This window comes from Aspergillus fischeri, genomic scaffold, assembly GCF_000149645.3.
Source record: "Aspergillus fischeri NRRL 181 1099437636264 genomic scaffold, whole genome shotgun sequence".
NCBI classification, from domain to species: domain Eukaryota; kingdom Fungi; phylum Ascomycota; class Eurotiomycetes; order Eurotiales; family Aspergillaceae; genus Aspergillus; species Aspergillus fischeri.
Window position 1 is genome coordinate 1,336,838 of NW_001509762.1, and position 26,619 is coordinate 1,363,456.

The 26,619-nt window shown below is 52.5% G+C and overlaps 10 protein-coding genes across 10 annotated transcripts, besides 1 other annotated feature; 1 reads left to right on the forward strand and 9 right to left on the reverse strand.

Annotated features, from left to right (window-relative positions):
* Positions 1–564: 564 nt before the first annotated feature.
* NFIA_077150 (uncharacterized protein) lies at positions 565–2,452 on the reverse strand (the record flags this gene model as incomplete). The annotated part of the gene is made up of 3 exons (XM_001259678.1): positions 565–1,363; positions 1,416–1,902; positions 1,951–2,452. The coding sequence occupies 3 exons, from the start codon at positions 2,450–2,452 to the stop codon at positions 565–567; spliced, it is 1,788 nt and encodes a 595-aa protein (XP_001259679.1).
* Positions 2,453–2,853: 401 nt separating this feature from the next.
* On the reverse strand, positions 2,854–3,642 carry NFIA_077160 (putative bZIP transcription factor; the record flags this gene model as incomplete). The annotated part of the gene is made up of 2 exons (XM_001259679.1): positions 2,854–3,312; positions 3,367–3,642. 2 exons carry the CDS (start codon positions 3,640–3,642, stop codon positions 2,854–2,856), a joined length of 735 nt encoding a protein of 244 aa, XP_001259680.1.
* Positions 2,983–3,012: a microsatellite.
* An 854-nt stretch (positions 3,643–4,496) lies between the features above and the next one.
* On the reverse strand, positions 4,497–8,318 carry NFIA_077170 (non-ribosomal peptide synthetase; the record flags this gene model as incomplete). Its single annotated transcript, XM_001259680.1, has 1 exon — positions 4,497–8,318. One exon carries the CDS (start codon positions 8,316–8,318, stop codon positions 4,497–4,499), a length of 3,822 nt encoding a protein of 1,273 aa, XP_001259681.1.
* A 1,817-nt stretch (positions 8,319–10,135) lies between these two features.
* NFIA_077180 (uncharacterized protein) lies at positions 10,136–10,927 on the reverse strand (the record flags this gene model as incomplete). Its single annotated transcript, XM_001259681.1, has 1 exon — positions 10,136–10,927. One exon carries the CDS (start codon positions 10,925–10,927, stop codon positions 10,136–10,138), a length of 792 nt encoding a protein of 263 aa, XP_001259682.1.
* Positions 10,928–12,117: 1,190 nt separating this feature from the next.
* NFIA_077190 (uncharacterized protein) lies at positions 12,118–12,881 on the reverse strand (the record flags this gene model as incomplete). The annotated part of the gene is made up of 2 exons (XM_001259682.1): positions 12,118–12,503; positions 12,806–12,881. The coding sequence occupies 2 exons, from the start codon at positions 12,879–12,881 to the stop codon at positions 12,118–12,120; spliced, it is 462 nt and encodes a 153-aa protein (XP_001259683.1).
* A 2,246-nt stretch (positions 12,882–15,127) lies between these two features.
* Positions 15,128–16,477, reverse strand: NFIA_077200 (uncharacterized protein; the record flags this gene model as incomplete). Its single annotated transcript, XM_001259683.1, has 1 exon — positions 15,128–16,477. One exon carries the CDS (start codon positions 16,475–16,477, stop codon positions 15,128–15,130), a length of 1,350 nt encoding a protein of 449 aa, XP_001259684.1.
* A 449-nt stretch (positions 16,478–16,926) lies between these two features.
* NFIA_077210 (putative 3-hydroxyacyl-CoA dehydrogenase) lies at positions 16,927–18,842 on the reverse strand (the record flags this gene model as incomplete). The annotated part of the gene is made up of 3 exons (XM_001259684.1): positions 16,927–18,026; positions 18,073–18,708; positions 18,758–18,842. The coding sequence occupies 3 exons, from the start codon at positions 18,840–18,842 to the stop codon at positions 16,927–16,929; spliced, it is 1,821 nt and encodes a 606-aa protein (XP_001259685.1).
* A 937-nt stretch (positions 18,843–19,779) lies between these two features.
* Positions 19,780–21,239, reverse strand: NFIA_077220 (putative cytochrome b5 reductase; the record flags this gene model as incomplete). Its single annotated transcript, XM_001259685.1, has 2 exons — positions 19,780–21,116; positions 21,164–21,239. The coding sequence occupies 2 exons, from the start codon at positions 21,237–21,239 to the stop codon at positions 19,780–19,782; spliced, it is 1,413 nt and encodes a 470-aa protein (XP_001259686.1).
* Positions 21,240–21,724: 485 nt separating this feature from the next.
* NFIA_077230 (cytochrome P450) lies at positions 21,725–23,483 on the forward strand (the record flags this gene model as incomplete). Its single annotated transcript, XM_001259686.1, has 3 exons — positions 21,725–21,857; positions 21,904–22,740; positions 22,795–23,483. 3 exons carry the CDS (start codon positions 21,725–21,727, stop codon positions 23,481–23,483), a joined length of 1,659 nt encoding a protein of 552 aa, XP_001259687.1.
* Positions 23,484–23,557: 74 nt separating this feature from the next.
* NFIA_077240 (fungal specific transcription factor domain-containing protein) lies at positions 23,558–25,734 on the reverse strand (the record flags this gene model as incomplete). Its single annotated transcript, XM_001259687.1, has 6 exons — positions 23,558–23,909; positions 23,956–24,788; positions 24,837–24,917; positions 24,964–25,271; positions 25,319–25,540; positions 25,698–25,734. The coding sequence occupies 6 exons, from the start codon at positions 25,732–25,734 to the stop codon at positions 23,558–23,560; spliced, it is 1,833 nt and encodes a 610-aa protein (XP_001259688.1).
* Positions 25,735–26,619: the final 885 nt, after the last annotated feature.

Genomic DNA, 26,619 nt, shown 5'->3' on the forward strand with positions numbered 1-26,619 from the left:
TTTATATCATTCAACGTTACTTGCCATTAGAGAGGCTTAACGAGATGCCTGTCGGTGTATCGGTAACAAGGATTATTCTAAAGATCGTATTCTGGTTTACATAGAGTGAGGAACTTCTTATTGGAGGAAAGAGTATATTGTCAACTGCACATCTCCAGCTAGTCTTGAACCATGGCCGTGGTCAGCAAACTTACTGGGGACCCGAGTCAGTCACCTCCTCGAGATGAACAACGTTTAAGAAAAACAGTTGCATCTTGGTGGTTATAGAATGCGACTTGTGGGGGAAAAGGTCGCGTGCTAATTGCTAGGGGGCTATATTCCGTTTCGGATATCTTTGCTTTCGCCGGACTTGCAGAGGTTTCCCCATCTTAGTTTAAAAGCCATAACCTGTAGACGCCATAGCTTGTAAAAGTGTCAGACAACATCCAATAGCCTTCCTACAAAACATTTCCCTAATAGGAATAACACGACGCTAAGAGATCAGGATTCAAATGCCGGTCCGGGTTCTGATATACTAAGGCATTAAGTAATCATTACTCAGCTCGTTACATCGTTAGGGCATTATTAGTCTAAAGGGCTATCGTCTGTATAACTCCAGGCCTTCCCCTCTGCTGACTGCACTGCCATTCTCTCCCACAGTCGACGACATCCCTCCGAGCATGCGACTTCCACCCAGGCGAAGGTTTCTAAAATCCCAACGAAGGCTGGGTACGACGTGACATTCAGCCCCCGACTTAGGGTTCTAACATGTTCGACTAGCCGTGCATGTTCTGGCATCTCTTCTGCCGCGATGGCCGCCACGGTGGCACACCACAGAAGCAACGGACTGCACACGACCTGCGTCATTTGGTCAAGTTTGCTGGCGAGAAGCGGAAGGATCATGGCGCGGATCAGGGCCGAGCGGGGGAGAGGAAATGTAACGTGCGTTGCGTACAGATTCGCTGCCAGTCGGCAGGTGAGGTACAGCCCATGGGAGACGGAAAAGTCATCTGGGGACAGGTTGCACATATCGAGGACGGATTCAACCGGGTCCTGCTCGTCGGGCAGGCTGAAGATGGCGTGATGGACTTGGTTGCGGACGTCGGCGAAACGGTCGCAGTCTGATGGATCGAGGTGGCGATTGTAGTACCATTGCACAAGGGTGGAGTATTCGCTGAGGTGGAGGAAGACGTCCACGATGGGCTCTTGTACCGGTGGGCAGGCGGATAGCAAATCCCTGAACCCGAGCTGCTTCATCGTGGATAGGTCGTCTGGGAGGGGAAAGACGCTCAGGGGAGACGGCAGGCTGATCTCGTTGCCTTCCACATCGACCCGGGGGAAAAGCGGTTTGGTCAGAGCGTGGGCCGCCTTCATTAGATCCGCACTAGACGAATTAGCGGACAATTCGGCAGCTGAAAGGGTGTAGCCGGCCCTACATTGTGATCAACCAGCCCAGCGCGAACAGCTTGATCGACTGGATCCCGCCCAGCTGGCGCAGCAGATGACAAATGACGTTCCAATGCATGGGGTGATAGTCCCGGCTGCCATAGAACGACAGCGACTGCATGTCCACAAACGGGGGCGTGAACGGGCTTGGATCGCGACTGAGGTCTCGTCTCGTGGTCTCGTTGACGGCCAGATGCAAGATGGCTAGGATGACTCCGTCTCGCCATTCTTCGTTGGTATAGTCGGCAACGTGCTCGCGCAGTAGCCTCAGAAGTCGCCCTTTGTAGTACAGTTGATCCCGGGTGTCCAGCACGGGATTGAACCCGTAGCTGATGCGCAGGACGTCTCGATGACACGAGGCAGCCCATAGGGTAGTATAGATTAGGATATTGCTTTCCCAGTTCGGGGCCAGCCGCGATTGGTAGCATCTCCCGGCATAATCGGCACGGCGGAAGTTGGGCCAGAGATTCATGAACGCTAGTCATGTTAGTCTATCGCAGGATTGTGCAGAGGAGATAGACCAACCATGGTGAAGGATATCGTCTACACTTGGTCCAACATTGGCAACCACCGGAGAAAAGGGGTCTAACCTGCCAGGGACAAGCGAGAGGGACAGGGTGCTGCCTCGCGTCTGGTTGGACACGCAATCCCCTCCACATGTCCCGCAGATGCGGAAAAGAGTCCCATCGCTATTTGAGTTTTGCGTCTGAGTTTGATTTTGATGTACAGTTACGCTAGTTCTGGTCCCTGTAGTCTGAGCCTCCGACGATCCCTGGGCCTGGTTCAGATCCCTGGCCGTTCGACAGGTACACCCTTGGTCCGCTAAATGCCTGTCCCGTGTCTGACGTTGAGCAATCAATTGCTCTCGCTTGGTCTCCTCCTCCTGTCGGTATGTACTGCGTTTCTCCGAGATCCGGCGGCGGATCAGAGCTGACCGTGTGTTACGGGATTTAGCGTCACCTCCTCGGCCGAGCGAGGGGCCGTCCACAAAGAGGATGGGCTGAGGTTTGCCGCCTCGTAGGGTCATGGCGGGCAATCCACTCTGCCGTGGTCAATCTCTGCCTAGGAACCGGTCCTTGGTCGATCGGATCCGTCTGATCATCAGAGCAGCAAGCTGACGTGGGACTGGGAGTATTTTCCTGCACATGGTTAGCGTGACTAGCGTGCTGACAGCTGCACAACTTTGTTGGTCTTGGTCACAATTGGATAGATGGAATGGATGGCTTGTGGACGAGCTATAAGTAGTCCAATTAGAGGAGTCAAACACATTTCCAAATCGGGACTGGTTGATCCATAATACAGAGCCCCTATATTCGAAGATACCTAACATAAACTGGACACTGGAACTAGACTCAAATTAATTAATTCATTCTTTGTGAGGAAAAGCAAACTCCATTCATGCAACATTCATCAATTAATCAATCATAATCACGGATCCCCAGACAACGCCCCCAATCTAGCCATCACCGTCCGCGAGGGAGAGTCCCCCTTTTCATCAAACAACAAGACCAGCATTTGCATCATAATCGAACTCCTAAGGCCCTGCACCTCCTTCCGCGACGACGACGACGACGAGGACAACGACGAGCTACTAGAACAACTCGACGGCGAGCCCCCCTCCCCCACCTCCTCCTGCTGCACCATATCCGCCATCAACCGTAGCACATCCTGCCACCGCCGGCGCAACGTCTCCAGCTCTTTGGTTAACCGCTCATTATCCACCTCGAGCTTGAGATTCGCATTTTTCGCCTCGGCTAGCAACCGACTCAGCGCGTCGTTTTCCGCCCGCAGCTCCTCCATCCTCTTCCGCAGCTGGATGCGTTCCTGTTCTCGTCGCTCGCGGAATCGGCGCTGCGCTTCGCGGTTCTGCGATTGTCGGCGGTTGGGCTGGCTGTTCATTAGCTTTGACTACCACTCTGTAGATGGGTAGAGGGGAGGTACATTAGAAGTAGCATTCACGTCAGGATAACCGCCACCGCCCAGCTCGCCCGGCGAATCCTGGTTCGAGCCGAGGTAGGCCGTTGCTTGCGGCGAGAGCACAAAAAGCTCCTGCGGCGCGGTCATATGCGCTGCTGGAAATCGCACGGCGCTGCTTATACTCGGGGACAGGGCGCAGGTAGAATCGCTGTCCATGACTTCATCCCATTGTAGGGCTCGCGGACGGAGATCGTAGGGCATGTCTTGCTGCGGACGGAGGGTGATTGGGTTTGTGTACATGTCCATTTTATTTCCACTGTAGATCTGAGAAAGCAGTTCAATTCAATTTGCCCGACGGACAAGAGCGCAGACGACGCAGTCATATATAATCTTGTGACACCGGCACCACTGCGCCGGTCATGACATTGTCACTGATCGAATGAATAGGCTATACCAATTCAATTTTAATTAACTGGCTGAGGGCTCCGGCCGTCTCCCGCGTGTCAAGACCATGCAATCTGCAGCAATTAGCAGATAAGTCGAGACAGTGTATTTTAGCTCGAGCCGAATCGGGAAAATGGTCTCTGGAAGTTCCTCACAACAACCAAAACCCAGGACCCTTCAGCCTCGATATTCTGACCCGCTCGCATCTCTTCCGACAATGACAGATACTACGGCCTTGGCAATGCCTCTATACCCGACCTGGCAGTGTCTATTTCCCCTGTAATTGGTGCAATGTCAGCCCAATGATCTAGTTAGCCTGTTGGGACTACTCCGTAGTCGAGGAGATGTTTGTTCTTCTGTCCGTTTTCCCGTGTTTCACCGGCCTCGCTTATCCAACCCCATTGCAGCATAGCTAGCGTATTATTCTGGGATGGGCTGTTGGGCTCAATCAATCTCTCTCGTTATCTGATCGATATTTCCATCAATCAGAGCCTCTGCTGATAACGTTAGATGCAGTCTTCACCCTCATGGGCCCCAGGTACATGGAAGGACTGCCATGTGCGGATTCTAAGTATAGCACAATGCGCTCATTGTGTTCATGCTTACCTATAACAAGCTACCTGCTATCATATTCTTTCCTTATCAGCAGGGTCGTAATACAGAATCAATTAGTCTATAAGCTAGTATAGTGAGCTATAACACCTTTATATCTAAATAGGCTCATCTCTTGGTTCAATCAGGACCTCATTCACCGCCACATGCGCCGGCTGGCGCAGCGCATACACAATCGAATTGGCCACATCCTCGGGGTCCAAGATCTTCGCCCCCGACGGCTCGCCGTACTTTTTGATCGCCTCCGCGTCCGTCGACATCCCAAGCAGATCGGTGGCCGTGTTCCCCGGCTGGACTGCTGTCACACGCAGCCCCATCCCGGCTGTCTCCAACCGCAGCGACTGCAGCGTCGCCTCCACGAAGAACTTGCTGGCCGAGTATACACCCAGGCCGGGGAAAACCTTGCGTCCGGCGTCGGAGGAGATGGCGACGATGTGGCCGCTGCCGCGGGCCAGCATGCCTGGCACCGTCGAGGACAGGCAGTGCAGGAGACCCTTGCAGTTGACGTCGACGGTGCGCTCCCATTCATCCGTCTTGACGTTGGCCATCATCGTGTAGTACATGACACCGGCGCAGGAGACCAGGATATCGACCGGACCCAGCTGTTCGCTGGCGGCCTGCACCAGTGCTTCCACCTGCGCACGGTCGGTGACGTCGGTGCGCTGGATGAGGATCTTGCTGCCTTGGCCGGACAGCCGCCGCTGAAGGGACTCGAGCGCGTCCATACGGCGAGCCGCCAGTGCAACATGGCATCCTTCGCGAACGAGGGCGGTGGCCACGGCGGCACCGATGCCGGATGACGCGCCGGTGATGACGGCCACACGGCCGTTCAATGGACCCCGGATGGCGGCAAGAGGCTTGCCCAACCGGGCAGGAGCCTTGGGGAGCCATCCACGAGCGAACCAATGGCGAGTATAGGTCTCTAGCAATGCGCGATCGACCTTGGGCCGTTCTACCACGGCGCGGAATGGCTTGGTAGCCGCGTTGTCGAGCACGACGATTCCCCTCAGGAACTCCACTGTGGGCATACCACTTCGCAGAATGTCAACTGTAAATGCGCCGTCGCCTCCCTTGACCGATCCTTGTTTCTCGGTCCAAAGCGCCACCCACTCATCCCATCCGAGTCGCTTGGTCGGGTATCCCAGCTCCGACAGGGCGTCAAACACCTGTCTCGTGTCTACGGGATCCGGGTCACCCAGGTGGAAAATCGTCTGGTCGGCCTGCGTCTGTGTGGCCAGGTGGACAATCGCCTTGCTGACAAAGTCCACCGGAGTCATTTCCGCCCTCCAGCCGTCGACGTCGGGCGCGTAGCCCAGCTTGATAGATTCGACTATCAGTGCCGACAACAGATCCCAGGCATTGGCCGCTCCCGTGACGCTGTGACCGCTGATGGTGCCCGCACGGTGAATCTTGACGGGCAATCCGCGGCGACCGGCCTCCAGGACCAGCTGCTCGGCCACCCACTTGGTCTGTCCGTATCCGTCCAGCAGCTTGCTCGGAACGTCTTCAACAGGCAGCATGGCGTCCTCAGGCCATCCCTTTTCACCAGACGGGGGCAAAACGCCATTGGTGGAAACATACTGTACTGTTGCGCCGCCCTTGCTGGCCAGACGCAGAATCTCCCTGGTTCCTCCGACATTGGGACCGCGCAGGGCTGCGTAGGGGTACACCAGGTTGACGGTAGCAGCGGCATGGACGATGACATCCACCCGAGCGGCCAGCTCGTCAAACGCCTCAGGAGACAGACCAAAGCGCGAGCGGGACAAGTTACCAGGAAGGATCTCGACGCGTTCCATGATCGAGTCGCGCCAAAGACCCAGATCCAGCAGATTACGGCGGATACGTGCCACACCGCCAGGCTGATCATCGTCGGCGGGTTCGTTGAAACGCACCAAGCAGATGATGTGCGCGGATGTGGTTTCCAGCAGGTCGTGGAGGAGGAAAGCACCCAAGAATCCAGTCACACCGGTCAACAGCACCGTTTGCGCATCCGTCACGGATCGGATCTTCACATCACCAGAAGGTCGGATGTCCTCATCCAACGTTGCGTCTGCACGCAGCACAGCCGGCAGATCAGCCTGCACGGCAGCGGTGTGGCCGTCTCGGATGGCACGCACGGTCTCCAGGTGACCGGTCAGGGTAGAGTTCTCGGCCAAACGCGCGATGGGAACGCGGAAACCGAACTCCCGCGAGAATTTCGACGCGAGTTCCGCCAGAGAAAGTGAGTGGCCGCCTAGGTCGAAGAAATTGTCGGTCGGCTTCAGCAACGCCTTGGGGGTTCGCAGTGTTGTGGCCCAGATGGCGGCTACTTGGTCAATACCGATGGGATCCTTCTCCTTGGTCCCATTGCCATTCACCGGAGTGGGAGCGGGAGGAGGAGGCAGTCGTTTCAGGTCCACCTTGCCAGACACCTCGTGGGTCGGCAGCTCGTCCATTTCCACCCACAGGGCGGGGATCATGTAATGAGCCAGGTACGGCGCCAAAGTCTGCCGCGCCGCCGGGCTGTGACCGGAGGGGTTGATCTCGACAACCGGACGATCGGTGCTGTCCTGGTCTCGGACAATATACGCCACCAGCTTGCGATCCAATCCTTCGCCGTGCGCGATCACGGCACAATGGCTGACCGCCAAGTGTTTGACGATCTCGTTTTCAACCTTACCAGGAACCACCGAATAGCCACGCAGCTTGATCATTGCACCTACACGACCGGTGATTTCCAGCAGCCCGGAAGGCAGAATGCGAGCACGGTCGCCGGTGCGGTACATGCGCGCACCGGGTGTGGAGTCGAACGGATCCGCCGTGAAGGCTTTGGCGGTAGTGTCGGGGAGATTGAGGTATCCGCGGGCAAGAAGGGGCCCGCCAACACAGAGCTCTCCGCTCTCACCCTCGGGGACCGTCTTGCCATCTTCACCCAGAATATAGGTGTGCTTCGGATCGAGAGGGGGGCCGACGGGACAATATGGGGCATTATCATCGAGCATTTCTCGAATATCGCCGCACGCAATCTCATGTGTTTCGCATGCGCTGTAGCAATTCAGTAGCCGGGTTGACGGCAGGGCCTTGATGGCCCGTCTAGCGAGATCGGTCGTGACCACCTCACCGTTCAACCACAATGTGCGTAGATGGGGCAACCGAGCACCGAGATCGGGGTGACGCGCGAGCACGGTGGCCAGCAACGTTGGCGTCATGAGAGTTTCGGTGATGCGTTTGGCTGCCAGGAGATCAACCAGGGCTGCCGGGTCGTAGCTCACATCGTCCGGAACCGCCACGACAGTGGCACCACGCAACAGTGGGCGCAGAATCTCCCAGATAAAGAAGACATTGCAGGCCACCCGATCGCCAGGCTGCAGATCCTGCACGCCGAATCGGAGATTATACGAAAGCACAGGCGCTCGATGTGGGTTGGCAATTCCCTTGGGTTTGCCTGTAGTTCCTGAGGAATATGAGACAAAGGCGAGTCGACCGAGATCATCCTCAGCCGACAGAGGAGTCGACGGTTCCTTGGTGTGTCCGTTGGCATGTGTCGCGGGCTCGTCCAGAGCGATCAACGGCACATCCGCTTTGACCTTCTTTGCTTCGGCGCGGTGAGTCACCACGACCACTGGCTTCGCGTCTTCAAGGACGTCGGACAGGAGATCAGGAGGATAAGCCAGCTCGAGAACAAGGAATGCTCCTCCTGCACGAAGAGCGGCCAGGCAGGCGACCACATAATGAGCGCTCCGAGGGAGAAGCACACCAACCAGGCTGTCTCGTCCGACTCCATAGCTTCGCAGACGCTGAGCCAGAGCATCCACTTCGTTATCTAGTTCGGCATAGGTGTATGTGGTGGAATCATCCTCTAGTGCGGGGGCATCGGGAGTCGCATGGACCTGCTTGGTGAACAGGGCCGAGAGGTCTTTTGTGGTATCGAGAATCGACATTGAGTGTATCCGCTTTCAATTCAGTCTGAGACCGTTGTCCTGACACTTTGAGGGTCTCCGTTTCGAGGGGTTGAGGACTATTTGTGGGACGGTGGGGAGGCGGTAACGTGGAGAAGAAGCGAGTAGAACGAGTGAATTGACACCGCGGTGTCGGCGGCAGAGAGTAAAAAGCAAAGAGAAATCTGGAAGCTGTTAGTGGACAATGTGAGATGATAATCCGATGAGGCGTGGAGGGACGTGGGATGAGAGAAACTTACCGGTTGGATTGGGGATGGAAAAAAGAGTGAGGCAAAATGGACAAATTTATTTTTGTTGAGGAAGAACAAGTAAGTACCTTAGCTGCCTTACCTTAATGAATAATGAACAGGGGAAGCTGGCCTCAGGAAGCTATGGGGAGAACCAATTAGAGCCGGATGGAAGTGGAATCATTGAGAATATCTGTTGGATTTACTGGGAACTATTGACTCCCCACTAGACCCAATCAGCGGGGAAGCTGGAGACATCTGCCACATCTTATCTGGGTCCTTATCACGCTGTATCATGATATCACATTATAGGTACAGGTACAGAGAAGAAGAGACAGAAAAGGCAACTGCTCGTGAGACCCCTGGTGATGCGAATGACTGCAGTTGGAATTTTGCCTGATCAGAGGCGCATGGATACCCCTGGAGGCGCATCAACAACCACCCGATAAGGATTTTTGTTGACAGATTCAATTGTCACATGCAAATACTAAAAGTCAGGTGATCTACCCCAACTAACCCTTGGATATCATTGGCTCATTTATCCAGGGCCAGAGTGGGGGGGGTTCCACCTCCAACAAATGCCTCAGGCACACATTGAGATAGGAACGCTTCAGAGGAGCAGGCAGTGCTGTAGTGGTCTGCTTAAGACTCAGGGTGAAGTACTCCTCTATCCTATTTTTTGTGAGGATATAGCTCATTGTGTTTTAACTGCATCTGGATCAAAGCCGAATTCGGGATTGGGACCGGCGAGAATGGCGTGTCCAAGTTGCACAAGTCAAAGCCCATGTCTGGAACTTCGCTCCAGTCCAAACCCAAGTAAGCATTGTCATCCATCTGTTCTATGATGGGAATACCAACTGCATCAAGTGGACCGTGATTGTCCTGCATAAACCAGTGGCCTTCTTTCGAGGGAAACAGGACTCTGTAACGCGGGACATGGCAGTCGAGAAATCAGTACCGAGGGGCAGTTCAAGGGAAAAGAGCAGAGTATCCACGTCAGAGGCAGCTGGGGCCATGTTCATGTCATGCGCGTCTCGGTTCTGGGACGGGAAGTTGGATTCCCATCGAGTGAGCCACGATCCTACCTGCTGTAACCTCTGTTGACTGTCGTCGTCGCTTTCAAACCATGACCACATTCTACTAAACACGGTGATTAATATCATAGCGGGCCACAAATGGCCCCATCCAGCCGACATCTGGATAACAGATCAAAGGTTCGGATGATATTTTGCATGTAGATCTCAATGAGAACGAGGCGATGCTGAAAGTCTTATTGTACCAGATGTTTTGCACGGGTCACGTGGTTGTGCTTAGGACTGGCCCTGCTGGATACAAACATGGCGCTGAGTACCTCTGTGGTAGCTATTAGAAGGCTGATATAAATAATATAGTAAGGGCAATTCTAGTCCAGAGGATGCTCACAAAGACTTTCTAGCACTAGTAAGGACACTAGTACTTGATACTATTCTTCTTAATGTCCAGTCACATATGGAGGGACGCAAATTGTGGTTGGCGTTGGAAACCAAGCTGGTAAATCCTGCAGGAGCATACTGTTTTACGTCATATGATCAGCTAAAGGTTCAGGGGCGCCAGAGGCTCATTGCCTGTGAGCCCCTTTCTTTTCAGAAGAGCTGCTCGGCCTTCCAGAAACGCTCGGTATGGCGCTTTCGGGACTGTTCGCTCCTCGTCCTCCCACACTTCGTATCCTGTCTGCTCCCAGATTTCAAGTTGCCGCGTAAAGTTGGCACTTGGCTTGACTTTCTGCTTGGATTGAACAAATGCAAGAATATCCTCTCGCTTGAGTCCGTACTTGCGCATGAGATATGCAATGATGACAGTGGGGGAACGTGATATTCCCAGATCACAGTGGACCAAGACAGCCTCTGAATGTGTCTCGCGCGGCTTGTCACTCAATCCGTGCTCATGTTCGACTGGTAAAGTAGATGATGATTGTAAGACTGGAGAAGCCATCTGGTCGATGAAGTCACAGATGTCGCTCATATGAACTAGAAGGTCCTGCGTTGACGAATCGGCGCATTGAACCCATTTGTGACGATATTCTGGAATCCCAGCTTCTCTGGTAGTGCTATTCCACCATACCCACCGAGCATCGGTCAGTGAGACTATGGCGTTGATACGATTCTCTCGCAGCATTTCTCGCTTGTACGAGGCCTCGACATTACCAAGGAAGAGACCAGGCACAATCTCCCTCATCCGGGCTGCAAAGGCCATTTCCCACCTCTTGTTCCTTTCCGTCAGATCATCTGCTGCCTTTTCCGCGGCTCCATTTTTCGTATTGTCGTCCGGTTCCCCTCTCTCCGGGTGCTCATTGCTTATGCCGGGCGAACTAAGTGAGGTGACCATTGGAGCTTGTAAGTAGTATGATCTTTGCAGCTCTTTGACATTTAATACTTAGTAGGAAAGACAGAGAATAAGAGAATCACAGTGGTTGACTAAGGTACATTACTGAATGTGGTGAGGATCACAAGTGGAGTTAGCAATACAGAGAAATAGTTGACAGATCTATTGGGTAGATCTCATCACGAGAGCTGTCCTGGAATGAGTATTACCTAGGGTAAATACCTAGATTACATGCCTTATAAGGTTTGTAGCACAGCTATAAACATGCCCAAATGTCTCTTTGAGTAATTTTGTGAATTGGACATTTTTCAAGGGTAAATATGAAATTAAATATACTTTTTATTTCCTATCCTCCTAAGTTCAGAGTACACAGTTCGCAACTTATAGGGTATGTTATGCTGGGACAAGGGGTGATTATCATCTGTCTACATTCTGTAGTCTACACATTACGATGGGTAAGTAAAGAAATAAATACTTATTTTCATACCTATTAATAGAATGTGATTTTAGATAGTCTTCTATCCAATTAATGGTCATGCCGCTTTAATTAAATATGATAACTTGCTCCTCTGCATAATCGCAATTATCAGCGAACGAGCCAGTTTCTTTTGGCGCTGATGAGGATTGTGCTCCTAAAATTGAAGCAAATCTTATCCATGTTAACTTGATACTACTATGACTATGGCGATGTAACCATAGACAAAGGAGCATATCTAGATTTCTTTATCTGGTATGTAGTATCATGGCGACTGTCATGCTTCCATTTCCCATCCTGGCGCTCATCCCAATCTGTCACTTGTTCCCTGCGGCTACACTGGCATGGCAATTGATCCTCCAAATTTCTAACTTCGATACTTGAAGATACTGAGGTACTATTGAGTCCCTTCCCCTCTGACATGACTAGAAAGATGCAGTACCATCTCTAAATGGGCAGGAAAATAACCTCTGTGACGGCCCTACTTGAGGCTTATTGTACTGTGTGTATGAAAGGCTGGCAACAATCTCTCCATGCCATTAAGACAGTTCTAGGGGCATTTGATGTCTAGATAGGCAGAATCTCTCGCAGGCCATCCCTTCTGTTCGACCTCGTCTACCTTTATACAGCCTCGCCGAATGTAGTTTTCTCTATATGGCATTAATACATCTTCCAGCCAACAATGGCAAACAGAAATCAAGAAAACTTTCTTAGGTATTTATTGACGCACTGCCTCATGCAAAAGAGTCTCTGTGTGTCCCCAAACCCGTTCTGGTATCCCCTGCTCCCGATACTGCGCCAGAGCCTTGGTACTTGGCCTAACCTCTCCCTTCCAGTTGAGCAGATAGGCACCACTCCCAATTTCTCCATTAGTGCCTATAGCCACGTCCCCAGTTTCAACCGGGACTCCTTGGGGGATGCCCTGCTTAGCCGGGTAGCGTGCAGAGCTCAGATGTAATAGATGGCGCTCACCACTCTCGCTGAGATTCACGGAAAATGGCCAAATGAATGGCCACATCACGTAGTTATAGAATGTTGAAACCAGTGCAGGGAAGCTGTTGGTATAGATATTAGTGCCAAAGACCTGGGTAGACGTGAATGAAACTAATGGCAGGGTGGGTGTTAGCAAGGTGTTCCATGCTAAGGGAAGTTATGGTAATAAAGTGTTTATAGGCGTTAAGCAGGGAGAAATTATTCTTAAGGTCAAGGTCAGAGGTGTTAATAGAGTACTTAAAGCCACCGCCGTAGACACTGATGACACGGCTTAGTGCAAATGATTCAAAAAGAGGGAGAAGATTCTGAATAAAGCACATGCGGGTATAGTAGCAAAGAGGTAGTTAATACCCTCAATGGTTTCTGAATAATTACTCAGCTGAGGCGCCCCCGAATTGAAAGCAGAATCATACCATTCCTCCCTCCCAGAGATATGGCCCCCGGGGTCATGAAGAGAAAGTTCTGCTGCTTTTCCTGCTGCATCGACATTGCGAATGAGCAATACATCCGTCTCAATGAAGTGAAAGCGACCCTTGATCCGCCGCCGAAGGATCAATAACGGGCGCTCTCGATTCCTCGATCCTCCGACAGGGAACAAGGTAATTGATCAACAGCACCGATTCGTGCATCACTTAAATAGGTTCGAGCCCGCAATATGCTAGACAGAATCATTTGATCATCGAGACGATCGATCTACCAGTCTCTGATCCATCGTTGATGCGATGTCTTCCAGCGGCGTCCACGCGCTGGTGGATTGCTACGTGCTATGATATCTCACAAAATGCGAATGCATGATCTGCAGCCCACAAGGAGCACTAATGCTGATTTGAAATGGTTCAGTACGCAATTTCCCGTTCAATCCTCATGGATGCTGCCGACGAGGCCGGATCAAGGTCCGCTACCAAGGCGTCGAGGACCCGCAGGGGTTCACATTGAACAAAAACAATCTCAATGACGTTCTTTCTATAGTCAACCAGTGCTCTAAACAGGCGGAGACCACCTGTAGTGCGTCTGCCCGTTCTTCGCACATTACCTTCATCGTTCGGCTCAGTCGATTCCTTCGACGGCCATCATCTCCACCACGAAGACTCAAGTCCTCCAACTTTCCCATGCTGGACTCTACCACGAGAGTAGAGGACAACGAATGCCTGCATATGGTCGAGGTCTTTATTACCCAGTCAAGCTTGGGGATGTGTTCCACTCCAGATACCAGGTTCTCAGCAAGTTGGGTTTTGGTGCAAATTTAACGGTGTGGTTTTGCTGTGACCTTGAGTATTTGACCGCTTCTTAAGACTTGTAGACTGGGCTAACCTTTATGATAGACAACATGGGTACATTGCACTGAAGATTTACATCAGCAGTCCCCAGGCAAATCAGGAGGTGCGCGTACTGGAGCATCTTTCAAAGATAAAGACAGATCATCCCAGCAGCAGTCTTGTCCGCAAAATAATAGAGGAGTTTGAACTTACAGGACCTAGCGGTATCCATCAGCGTATTGTTTACGAGCCGCTATTATCGAGTCTTTGCATTTCCAAGCGACCTTAGATCCGACCAGCCTTCCGGAGGACTTACTAAAGGGAGCACTACAGCAGCTGTTACTTGCCCTTGATTTTCTACACTCAGAAGCGCATATAATACACACTGCTTTGTGACTTTTTGACCTACTGTTTGTTAACAACTAATGTCCTGTCTAGATATGCAAGCGAAAAATATTATTATTAGCGCAAAGCACGATTCGATTTTTGACGAATGGGATGACAGTGAGAATATCGACCCAAGCCCGCGAAAGGTCGATGGCGACTACACTGTCTATCAGTCTCGCCCCTTCCGTCGTAAGAAGGGATGAGCGGTTTTGGGATGCCACTTCTCTCGGACTTTGGGGAAGCTCGTCTGGGGAATGTGCATGATGGATAAGATTCTATCCGACATGGGTGTTGGTTACTACGGCTGGAGTAGGGGTGTTTCTGCAGCTTGGTATTCTCATATGGGCTGGGATCGCTCGGTATCGACTTGCATGGATCCGGTGTGATTTCCAGGATCGCTAATGAGGTGCCGGTGCTCGCCATCGGAACAGCCCTTTCAAGTACTGGGATGATCCGATGCGCCCAACTGGTGGAAGGGAGCACGAAAGGACTCGTCTCTCTCGGCCTTCGAGCTCGACAGCTACGTCGTGACTTTACTGGGTCCAGCCAGGTACCCAGTTCATCGGCGACCAGGTCTTTGACTCGCTCCATACAGTCATCCCAGCAATCAATTCAACCGACACATCACGTCTTGGAAAGACGACGGGGTCGCATCCAAAACCCTGGCTCTTGGTGTCTCTCTTGGCTTCACGGTCGGGGGTTTCGCATTGCAGTTTCTCGGTCTCCGCGCATGTCATTCTACAGTTGCTGTCGCCCAGCTGGCGCTCACGCTGCTGATGAGTATGGTATGCTCGGTGGAGGAAACGGAAACCAAGGCTGAAATACATACAATCTACCACCACGGGTCAACGAGGTTGTCACATAGCAAAGGTATGCTTCTTCTACCGCCATGCACAGATCCCAGGTCCGCGGCCATGGTTGTAGCGAGTGTGCTGGGGATGTTCTGGCGGCTGCGGTCCTTGGATGGAGGGAGACGAAATGAAAAGCCTTTGAAGATGATCAAGAGAAACATATTTGCGTCGCCTTGAGAGGCAGTTAATGAGGCAATAGCATTATAATATCCAGATAGTCGATATATTAAGAGTGCTTCATCTATCTAAAAACATAGGGGAAATCTGGGTAATCTGGGACTGACGGCAGGTCCATGCACAACTCTATGCTTGAACGCTCAAACTCGCGCCTGACAGTGGCTTCTCGTCTGGCCCATTGCGCCACATCAAACCTGTGTCCCGACAGATGCCCGGACCGAGAAATCGTTATCCTCGCTAGATGGGGATACTGCTCGCGAACAGCCTCTCGAGCGAGAAAGCGGACAGCCTCGATTAAAGACGCATCGGGATCCCAGATAGTAAGCTCCTTAATCGTAGACGGAAACACCTGGTATACGAATTGCTCCACAGTTCCGTGGCGGCTATGATGCGTCCAGACTTTATACAGAGCTTGCAGAGCGATGCCATTGACTTTGAGGATCTCCAAGTGCGGAAAGTCGCACAGCGTCGAAACGCCATCTTCAAGGTTGTCATCGTCCCGGAACTCAATGATAGTCTCGAATATGATCTCGCGGACAGAGCTTTGAACGCGTTGCAAGGCGCGCCATCCATCCAGAGGCGACCACTCTTCGGAGTCTTGGTCGTATCCGTCCGAATCAATCCAATGCAGCTCGAACCTTTGGAGATTCGGACACGCCTCTAAAGCACACTTGAGGAAATACGGCGACGGCGCACCCTCACCGAGATCGAGTTGCCCCACCTTCTCCAGGATAGGTACTCCCGCCTCGCCGGGATAAAACGTCTCAATGGAGGGAAGAGACAGATGCTCCAGGTTCGGTGACGCATGCAACAGCCCGCTAATCTTCTGGTACCCGATACCATAGTGGTCGCCGCTGATATAGTAAAGCCAAACATCTAGCTTCCTCAACTTCGCAAAGACAAAGTCCTTCGGCAGCGAGTCGAGCACGCTCACCATCCATTCTGGGTTCATGGGCAGCTTGAGGACCTCGATATTCGGACACGACGCGACCACAAGTTCAGCCGCGAGCAGGCGTCTTTCCACGCCCAGACAGTCTTGCCAGTCGGCTGGCAACGGGGGCAGACCAAACTTGGCGATGCAGCTCTCCACCAGCTGTCGATCTCCGTCGCTGAGGGTATCCGCTTGGCCTTGCCCATGGAAGTCCAGACTAGTCACGCATTTTGCGAGATCAGGGCGCGCATCCAGTGTCCGGAGGAATGAGAGAAGAGGTGTCAGGGACTTGGAGGAATGGTAATAGTACTCGAATAGAAGCGGTTGGCAGACATCACGGAGCCGCCGACATGTGCGACTGAGTCTGGAGAGGTGCTTCTGGCTTACGCTGTAGGGATATTTTCCGCAGCGCAGGGAGGATAAATAACTGCTGATCTGATTCAGGAGCTCAACTGGAAGTGTTTCTAGAGAAGCATCTGCCATGACGATCAAAGTGTTGCGTTGGCTTGGAGGTGAGATTTGGGTCGAATGAGACTTATGTAGTCTTGTTACCGTCTAATGACAACTAGGGTAGGCTGCAACTGGTGGCTGAATCGTGATATTCGTTATTGGAGGCTAGAATCCCCGCCGAGAGAGCTATACTGGAACAAGCGGACTAAAAGCGGCTCTTTCGTATTCATTTATGCTCGTTCCAGGGACCAGGGCTTTGTAGGCTTGTAGCTTCGCCATGGTTTGGTTAATTTAGCCGAGTAGCATAGTATTGCACCAATGGATGCTTTGCTTAAGGCCAATAAGCATAGCATGTATAGCGTAGAGAACCAGAATGATTCAAATGGACATGTTGACTACATATATGGAAATATATCTCAAGAATGTGAACGGCAGTCAATTCTACTCTATCAGACTTATATTTACAAATGATATGACAAGGTCTATAGTAAAGCAATTCCAGTAAAAGCACGGCTCTCATCGGAATACAACTTCACCTTCTGCTTCCCATCCGCGTCTGTCCGGTAGACGCTGCCCCCGAGATCGGTCAAGTAGATATGACCACGTCCCAGATCCAATTTCAAACCGATTGCCTCGTTCAGATTCCGTGTGAGAATCTCGTATCCCAGACGACCAGTCCGTTCGACCCCCGAACCGGTCTCCTTCAGCGAGACCCGGTTCAATGAGTTTCCAAACGGAAGCTCACCGCGATCCGTCCAGTACAATCTGCCTGATTCCTCGTCTACCTCCAGGTCAATGGGTTCCGGCAGATCCTCCAAGAGACAACGGATATCATCTCGTTTTGCCGCAGTCTGACCTTGTGGCATGTCAATATCCGCACAGAAGATCCTGCCCTTGCCGCTCTTTGAAAATCCCTTCTGGGTCCAGTAGAACTTGCCGAAACGAGGGGAAACCGCGATGCCGACACACCACTTTGTAGCGTCTTGCATGTCTCCCGGTCGTTGGTAATCCCCCGTTTGGACGATGATCTCAAGATCACTTCCGTCGTAGTTGCATCGGAATACACGTAGTCCTTCCCGGTCAGAGAAGTAAATCTTCTGAGCGGACTGATCCAGTGCTAGTTGCTTTGGGGTGTTGATTGTGCCCGGTGCAACAAGCGTCTTTATATCTGAGCCGTCAAGGTTGGCAGAGTAGACGGCCCCGTCGTCCTTGCCTGGTACACCCATGTTGGTCCAGAACATGCGTTTAGCGGCGGAGTCAATTGACAAGCCGTCTGGCAGGGCTTGGTCCTTGACAAGTACTCGCTGAAGCTTTCCGTCGTCCGAGAATTCCACAATCTGGCCCGCGGTGAAACCAGGTGTGGCGGCAGACAGACCTATATCGAGTGCGATGATTTTGGGTTGTGCAGCCGTATTTGCCGAGGGCAATGCTGCGGGATAAAGACCACCATTTGCACACTTGTTGCCGAGATTACCCTTGTCGAGATAGTTCTCCTTGAGGAAGTCGACGGTCTTCTCGGACGAGAGACCTCGCTCTGCAATGTAATGGCCTTCGATAAACGCGACGGTATCAAGGCCGACGGCTATCCTATGTCAGACACGTCTGCGAGAAAGAAAGGGCATACGTACCGTCCATAGTCCTGCAAGGCAAGACTCCTCCCTTGACAAACATTTCCCGCCACATCGAGTCAATCTCCTCCGGTACCGACACCCCCTCCGCCAGGATGGTCAGCACCTCCCGCTTGACAGCCGCCCACAGACGATTGAAGATAAACCCGGTCGACTCCTTCCGAGCAACATACGGAACCGTCGCAGCCTCCTTGGACCGCTCAACCATAAACGGGAAGATCTCAGCCGCGGTGTGCCCATCCGTCATGAGCTCGACAATCATACACTGCGGCGGCATGTAGTAGTGCATATTCAGGATCCGGGATTTTGTCGCCTCTGACACCTTCTCCAGCATCTCCGAAGACTTGTACGACGAGGAGTTCGAGGCGAGGATACAGTCACTCGGCGCGAGAGCATCGAGTTCGGCAAACGTGTTGACCTTGAGCTGAATCTTCTCCGGAACGGCCTCGATGACCAGCCAGGCATTGTCCACTGCTTCCTTGAGGCTCTCGGTTGTCTCTACTGTGCCTGGCTTCTGTCCTGTGCTCTCGGCATATGAGGCCACGTTATCCCTGACGTAGGCGAGGCAGTCTTCGCGCTGCTGGGGACTCGGATCGCGGACTTGAATATTGTAACCTGCTGAGGCCCAGACGCATGCTGTACAAGTTAGTTCGGTATTGGACATTTCATCCCATAGAAGACATACCAAGTCTACGACCGAGCACGCCTGCACCGAGAATGGCGACAGGGCGTTGCCGATAGTTCTTTGGGGGCTGCCACGTTGAATGCATTGTTGCTGTGTATGCTCAGGGGTAAGTATGAATGTTCGAATTCTATGAGAAGAGGATGTACAGGAGTACGACTGTCAAGCATTTATGTCCGGATCCAGCGGCCACGAGGCATATCCCCCGGCAGATCTTCCGACATGCCGAATGACGACCACAGTTCACGAATGACAAACCGGACGGTATCCATTCTGCAGAGTGAGAACTATCCGCTGCCGCGGGATCTACACGGTCGAGACAATGCAGTCCCCAATGACGCATTCTGGAAGGACACTAATAGGAATGCTTTCTTGCTACCGGTTGGACGATCCAAGAATACCTGCCCCAATATAAGCTCTCAAATCCGATTGGTGCGATTGCCGCGGTACTCGGCATGCCGATGATGCTGTCTCTCGGGCCGGAAAGCTTGACGAAACAGAGCTTTTGAATGATATCGTGGCGATGAGCCATATGTTGCGTCTCCTCATCATATCCACTTTGTGAATAAGTCAAGTATTTAGCCGTTTTGCCGGTGTTCTGGAAGATGACGAACAACTGAACCATGGAATACTCGCAGAGAATCTTTGGATCTGTCTTCAGCCTCCGAGTGTGTCAATGACCAATATTAGGAATAGTATATGTTGTGTCCACTGCTGTGTTGACCCTACTGTGCTATCATCCCTACTAGCTAAGGATGGTCGTCTGGACACCTTTTTGGCTGAGTGGTTTGATGTATGACAGCATATGGCCGTGCGTATTCGGGCTTTCTTATTGTTGCACTTTCAATAACGAATGAATGAATCTCAACTGTGGCCATAAACTTGTAGATGTGGTCCCACGGACTTGGTTATCATATTATAGTAAAGCTAAATGCTGCACTGTGAATAATGACCAAGCTCTGATACTGCAAAGACAAACTATCTATCCTCTGTTATACACATGCAGAAAGCCACCAACAAATAAACTAGAAACAAAATATCTGATCAGTCATCTTTCCCACAGCGCCCGGCGCCTCGAAGCCCAGCGAGACAAGCCCCTTCTTCGCAGCATTGATCATCCCCGGCGGCCCACACAGGAAGATCTTCGTATCAGCCGCTGGCTTAGGCAGCCTGGCAGCCATCACCTCAGGCGTCACATACCCCTTGCCATACTTCCAGTTCTCCGGCGCAACATCGAGCATATAGTACATCTTAAACTGCTTCGGGTACCTGCGCGCAAACGCCTCCAGCTCTTCGCGCAGCAGAATATCCCCCTCGCTGCGGTTGGCATACACCAAGCTGATCTCGGTGGTATCTTTGTCATCTTCGCAGATTGCCCGGATGAGCTGGTACATGGGCGTGATGCCCGTGCCGCCGGCGATCATGCCGATTCTCTTGCACAGATTGCGCTTGTACTTCATTGCGCCTTTGGGGCCGCGGAAGTGTACTTTCTCGCCGACTTGCAGGTTGGCGAGGTACTGACCCGTCAGAAGACCGTCGGGGTAGCATTTGATGACGAGCTCGAGGTAGCCGCGGTCGAGGTTGTTGGAGGTTGGTGTGTAGGATCGTGAGACAGTCTGGCCGTTGACGGTGGCTTTTATGGCGACGTGCTGGCCGACTGGGAGGCCGACGATATCTGTGGCTGATGGCAGTTGGAAGACGAATCGGTAGACGTTGGGCGCTAGGAGGTCTTTCTGCACAAGAGGGAGCGTCTTGTAGTCTTTGGGATTGAGGAAGCCGGGAATGCTGTGAGGATCTGCCTTGGGACTCGGCTTGCTCTTGATACGGGGGGGGTATCGAGTAAAGCCGGAATCGATCTGCGTCAGTTTCGACACTTGCATCCCCACGACGCCGGTGATGATTGCGGAGAGTAGGGCTGCGGCTGCGAATCCATTGGCGAAGCCCCCGTGTGGCAGGCGCATGCTGGTCATGGATGACGGCAACAGGCGGTGCAGACTAGGGAGATATGTCTCGAGTTGGTGAAGGGCGTGTGGGAGATGCGAGGATCCATGACGGGGAGACACGTAGTATAACAGGCTGAGCAAACCAGCCACTGAGCCGGCGGCAGCAACTTTGCCAGCCCGAGACGAGCTGTTGCCTTTCGCTACTGGCACGGAGGTCGGCTGAATAACACGCACAGCGGACTTGCGAACAAACTGAGTTGCATCTTTTAACGTGCCCACCAGATAAGTCTGCATGATTTCGTCCGCATCCTCCGAGTGTCCAACGTCCTCGTACGCGGCGGTCGCATCGGTACCAGCAACATCCAGCAGCACATCTGCGCCGCCTGGATGATCCCGAATGTACTGGGTGAGATCGTAAACTAGGAAAGTTAGCACTGCTGACAGAGCAGATAGTTCCTGGACGTACCTTTGCCGTGAATGATCACCCAGAGGTCCTCACGGGTCTTATGGCCTGAGACGTCTGCGACTGTAAATTCAGTCATCATGAATGTCTGCAATATGCGAAAAGAAGACTTCTTCGTTTCAAGTAGTCAATAGCTCCTAGACGGGCTGGAAGGAATGATATAGTCGTGTGCATTATATTGCATTTCTCGGCATTTCGCCTCAACCACTTCGGCAACGGCTATCGGCTGCAAATTACATTGCTCTCGCTGTCTCCTACTCTAGTGCTATCCTGTTTATCCTATTGGCCGTCAAACGAGAACGTGGCTGTCGTCGTCACCGGGAAATTATGACAAAGTAGATCAGTGGAGCGATCTGATGAATACCGAGGTAATATAGCCAATCGGCATGCCTGTTCTATATATGCGTCCGCGGCATGCCGGCCAAGTTTACAGACACTGTCTATGCTATCCGTGAGTAATTTTATGTCTGGCTGTCAAATACTTGTATATAAGCTGTCAGCAGCATCAGAGACACGTCCATACGCCTCTATCAGTGAATGACCAGACCTAAAAGGAGCTACCAAATGGCATCACAACAGTTTTACCTTCTGGGTGAATCGATCTCGTCAGCGAGAACAATCTCGCTTGACGGCATGAATGATCTTGAGGGCTTGCGGAACCTGATTGCATCTCATTTTGCCATTGTCGAGCCGAGTGGTGAGTCTCATCCCAGGGTTTCAACTGACAGCACTGACTCTCCTAGGCATCGAATTCTCCGGGCAAGACATATCCCTCACGGATCTCAACGAGATCACCTCATCCACAACTCCCGTCGCCATCACCATCGACGGCCATGCCATCCGGGACGCCCCCTCCCCCAACGGCCTCCCCTTCTTCGGCAACTTCTTCCAGATATTCCCAGACCACCTGGGCAACCACCAGCGTCTCTTCGAGCAGTACGGTCCCCTAATCAAGACCAACACTCTCGGCCGCACAGTCTACCAGACCAACGACCCCGTCCTCTCCGCCATCGTCCTCAACGAATCCGACTTCTTCACCAAGAAAATCAACGAGGCGCACCCGCTCTACTCGCTCAAGACCCCCTCTGCTGGCGTGTTCCTAGGAGACACAGACACCCCCGAATGGCGGGTTGCGCACAAGTTCCTCCCGCCTGCATTAGGACCCAAGGCCGTCCGGCACTACGCGCCCACCATGCAGAAGACCGTTGAGGATGCATGCACCATATTCGACCAGCTAGATGCGCAGGGCGAGGCCTGGAACGTGTACCAGTACATGCTGAAGCTGGGGTCTCAGGCTGTGGGTAAATTGACATTGGGCCTGGACTTTGAGCACTTCTCTTCAGCGGATGCGCCGATCCACGAGATGGTGCACTTGATCGCGGAGGTACTGTCGCTGAACAAGAAGGTCACGTCCAAGGGGGACTGGTACGCTAGCCTGCCGTTTGGGGATCCCAAGCGACTGAAGGACACAAAGGCGCGCATCGAGCAGCTGGTCGAGGAGTCAGTGCAGAAGGCGCAGCGGGGAGGCGTCGAGGATCTACCCTTGCAGGATGCCGCGCTGCAAGCGGCGAACATGGTTGGTGAGTATACTAACCCAGCCTGAGCCTCAGAGGGAGCGCCGCTAACAGCAACAGACTATGCCATCCGCGCAACAGACAACAAAGGCGAGAAACTGCCCAAGTCCAGCCTCGTCTGGGCCCTCGTCGTAGCCACCGGCGCCGGCTTCACAACGACCAGCTCGCTCCTCTCCTGGCTCATCTACGGCCTGGTCACCTACCCCGGCATGCAGGACCGTCTGCTCCAGGAACTCGTCGACCACGGCTTCGACGACAACACGGAAATCACAGCCGACTTCACTGATAAACTCACCTTCCTGGACAAATACATCAAAGAAACGCAGCGCCGGCACAACCCCTCCTTCCAGCCCGGCCGCACCGCAAAGCTCGACCTGATCCTACCAGGCGGATACAAAATCCCCCAAGACGCAGTCGTCATCCCCGCCCTGCATCACATCCACAATAACCCTGCCATCTGGGATAACCCCGCGCGCTTCAATCCGGACCGATGGGACACGGACGAGGTGAAGCAGCGGCACAAGGCGGCGTATATCCCGTTTGCAATGGGACCGCGCATGTGCATCGGGTTCAATTTCGCCCTGCAGGAGATCAAGGTCTTCCTGCCCAAGTTGATCTATCGGTATAAGTTTACGCGGGAGGGAGATGGTCCCATCGAGTATGATCCGATGTTTCAGTTGATTCGGCCGAATAATCTGTATGTGAGGGCGGAGAGGAGGGTTAAGTGGCCTTACAAGTCGGAGGCGTAGCTATCCAGCCTTTTGAAGCATGTGCTCGCCTGAGAACTGTATATAGACTATAGACTTATATTACAATAGACAGATCACATATTACTGAGCGGCTCCCAGAAATTGAAAAATGACGCCTCGTCCATCAGCCCGTCGAGGAAATCACCGCTCAGCAGCGTCTCCATCGTGGGTTCGCCTGGCAGAGACGCCGGCGTCTCAACCACAACCGGTCCCTGCCCGGTTGGCTTGCTCGTCGTGGACGAAAGATGGCGGATCGCCTCGGAGAATATGCCCCGGTAATACGACGCGGCCGTGTGTACATCCTGCATGACCTTGAGGATCAACATGCAAAAGTCAAGTTTGTTGAGACTGAGCTGCCGCGTGAGAGGATCGTCCGACTTGCAGTTGAGTAGGTGGATGTGCATGGCGGGGACGAGGAGAGGTGGACTGCATCCGATTAGAAACAGCATTGCATGGTAGAGAGCAAACTCACGTCATTGGGCCAGCAAAGTTGAGAAGTTTCTCGCGCGCCAAAGCGTCGAGGATGGTGTTCGTTTGTAGTGCAGCAGCGTCTACTTTGGCGCGTATCGCCGACTGATATGTTGTCTGATTGATTGAAGGCACACCTTCCGGTAGTCGTTTTGTGAAAGGGCGATAGAATGTAATCAGGAATGCTCTTCTCGTGTTAGTTTGCGGTAATGAGTGTGAGAGGTCGACATACTGATAATGTAACTGCAAGTGGTAAACGGCAAACCGTGCCCACTCGCTCTGGTCAGATGCGCACTCGTGCGGAATCTCGAGAGTTAGTAGCTCCGACTCTATTGCTTCAACTTGCTCAGCAGTAGGGTTCGGCCTTTTTGGCTGATAGCTCAGGGTCAGAGCATCCCCCAGGATCTTGGACAACCGCAGTAGGAGAATCCAATACTCGCTTAACTGCGCCAGGTCCTCCGGGATGAACAGACTTGCCACCGATGGCGACACCTCGGATAAGTCACTCAGAACATCCGCTGTTGAGGGCATCGGAAGATCACAATCGAGCAGGTTGATCCTCAACGGACGTCCGAGGGTGAGACCGAGCCAGCGGTCTCGAAAAAAACATGACCACCATAGGCGCCGCCATAAAGCTCGTCGACGGCCTGTAATGGATGGATTAAATTTGACTGCGTCCGGATCGCGATGGAGACCCATGATCTGACCGAGGTTGATTGCAATGCCTGTCCAGTACCAGGGCTGGGCGTGGTTGTTCATCTCCGAGTGCCAGAATCCGAGTAGCAGGGCAGATTGCATCTGCGTAATTTTATCATCACCCCCATTGTTATACATACACTGTCAAGGTCATAAGTATATGAACCTGAAGAGCTAAATGGAGAGTACCTTTGCACGGGAGTACATGGCTTCCTTCATCTCTTTCCGGGAAGGGTATCCGGCGACTGTGCAAGTCTCGGCAGGAATAAACTGATCAGTTAGCGAGATGATGTGACTCCAGTGAGGAGATACTGACATTAACCGCCACGAAGAAGATGCTCCACAGAAGCAGCAGATTCCATTCGGCTGGTCGGTCATGCTGCTGCTCAAATTTCAATACCTGCGCAGCATCTACCACCGGTAGAATAGGATGCACGTGGTGAAAATAAGCACGAAGAAGCTCGCGACATATATCACTGGATGGTAATGTCAAGCATCCTTTAAACTTGAGGTACTCGACATCTTGAGCAGTTAGACTAGGATGCGACGAGGGCCGGAAGACATGTCTGGGGACAGCCTGCGTGGCTAAAACATCCAAAACCGCAGAGAATCCCAAAGATTCACCTACTACAGTTAGCTTTCTTCGAATACATTCTGTCATGCAAGCAGACCAGTGTATATAGGCATATCATTTGCTTCGGCATCCCGAGGCGCCAGCGAAGCCGTGGCAAAGTCAGCCGCACTGCGCTCTTCGTCTTCGATCCGGCTTTGCTCGGAATACGGGGTCGTGGTTCCTGTCGCCGCCGTTGGCTCTGAGACAGCCCGTCCGGACTGAGACATGTTCCTGGCGAGATTCGAAACCGTGCGGCCACCGACCGTCTCACCGGAATCGACTTGAGATGTCCTGTCGTTCAGCCTCGGGCTGGACCTCGGATGAGGAACCGCGCGGATCTCGCGCAAGGGTTGATTCCTTGTCTGCTGACTGTGACAGTCAGGAATAGTTCTTTTTGTATGATACCTTTTCACTTAATGCCGTAAGGATGTACGTACGTCCCTCGTCGTTGCACCACTGTGCACTCCAGCCCATCTTGGGAACAATTGATGCACGGAATGCCGGTTACAGTAACAGTGCACCGGACTTTGCGTCGACGACATGCTTGACATGCAACTGCAGAACGATTGCGACGGCCAGACATGTTCGAGACTAAATATCATATAGATTCCGTGCCCAGAGGCTGTGAGCCTTTGGCTACCGAGTGGTTGTGCTGCTGTCATTGTCAGGCCGGAAATCCCTTGCCGAGGTAGATGAATGCTGCCTGAGGCACCTAACCGACTCGTGACAATGGGCCATGGAGAAATCGACCAGAATGGTTACACGTAACAGTTACTAGCTGCCTTATACTCCTGTTGTCAGAACTTTATATCTGAAGTCCGAACGTATACACTTGGCGAGCAGCAGGATGTTGAACTGCTTGCAGCTAGTACTGAGACTGCCGTGCCCATATTAGGGTCCACTCAGTGATTAGATATTCCTAGCTGCATGGGAATGACAAACCATATAGGCCATATTATACACGCACCTTTCTCATCAGAAAGCTTAATGCGCATGTTCCTCTTTGTTTGAATTGTAGAGGAACGGGCTGAGAAGCTCATTGATTGTCAATAGATGATCATATTCAGTCCTTGACCCACGCTCTGATGCTCGACCGAGAGAGGGGCCATCACTCAGCGTCTTTTGGAAAGTGCAGGTAGTCCTTGGGAAGGGGATTCAATCAGTCTAAAGGCTGACAGGATACGTGCCATACAAATCTGGTCAACTTTGATTTCGGCAGACTCTGTCGGGCGTGGACTGGAAACATGCAATACACCTCCTCTCACATACTCCGACACGGTCATCCGTGATACTCTTGCTTTAGATGCGCAGCAGAAAGAAGCTGATGATGCGATGGATCATATGCGGAATGCTCTAGGT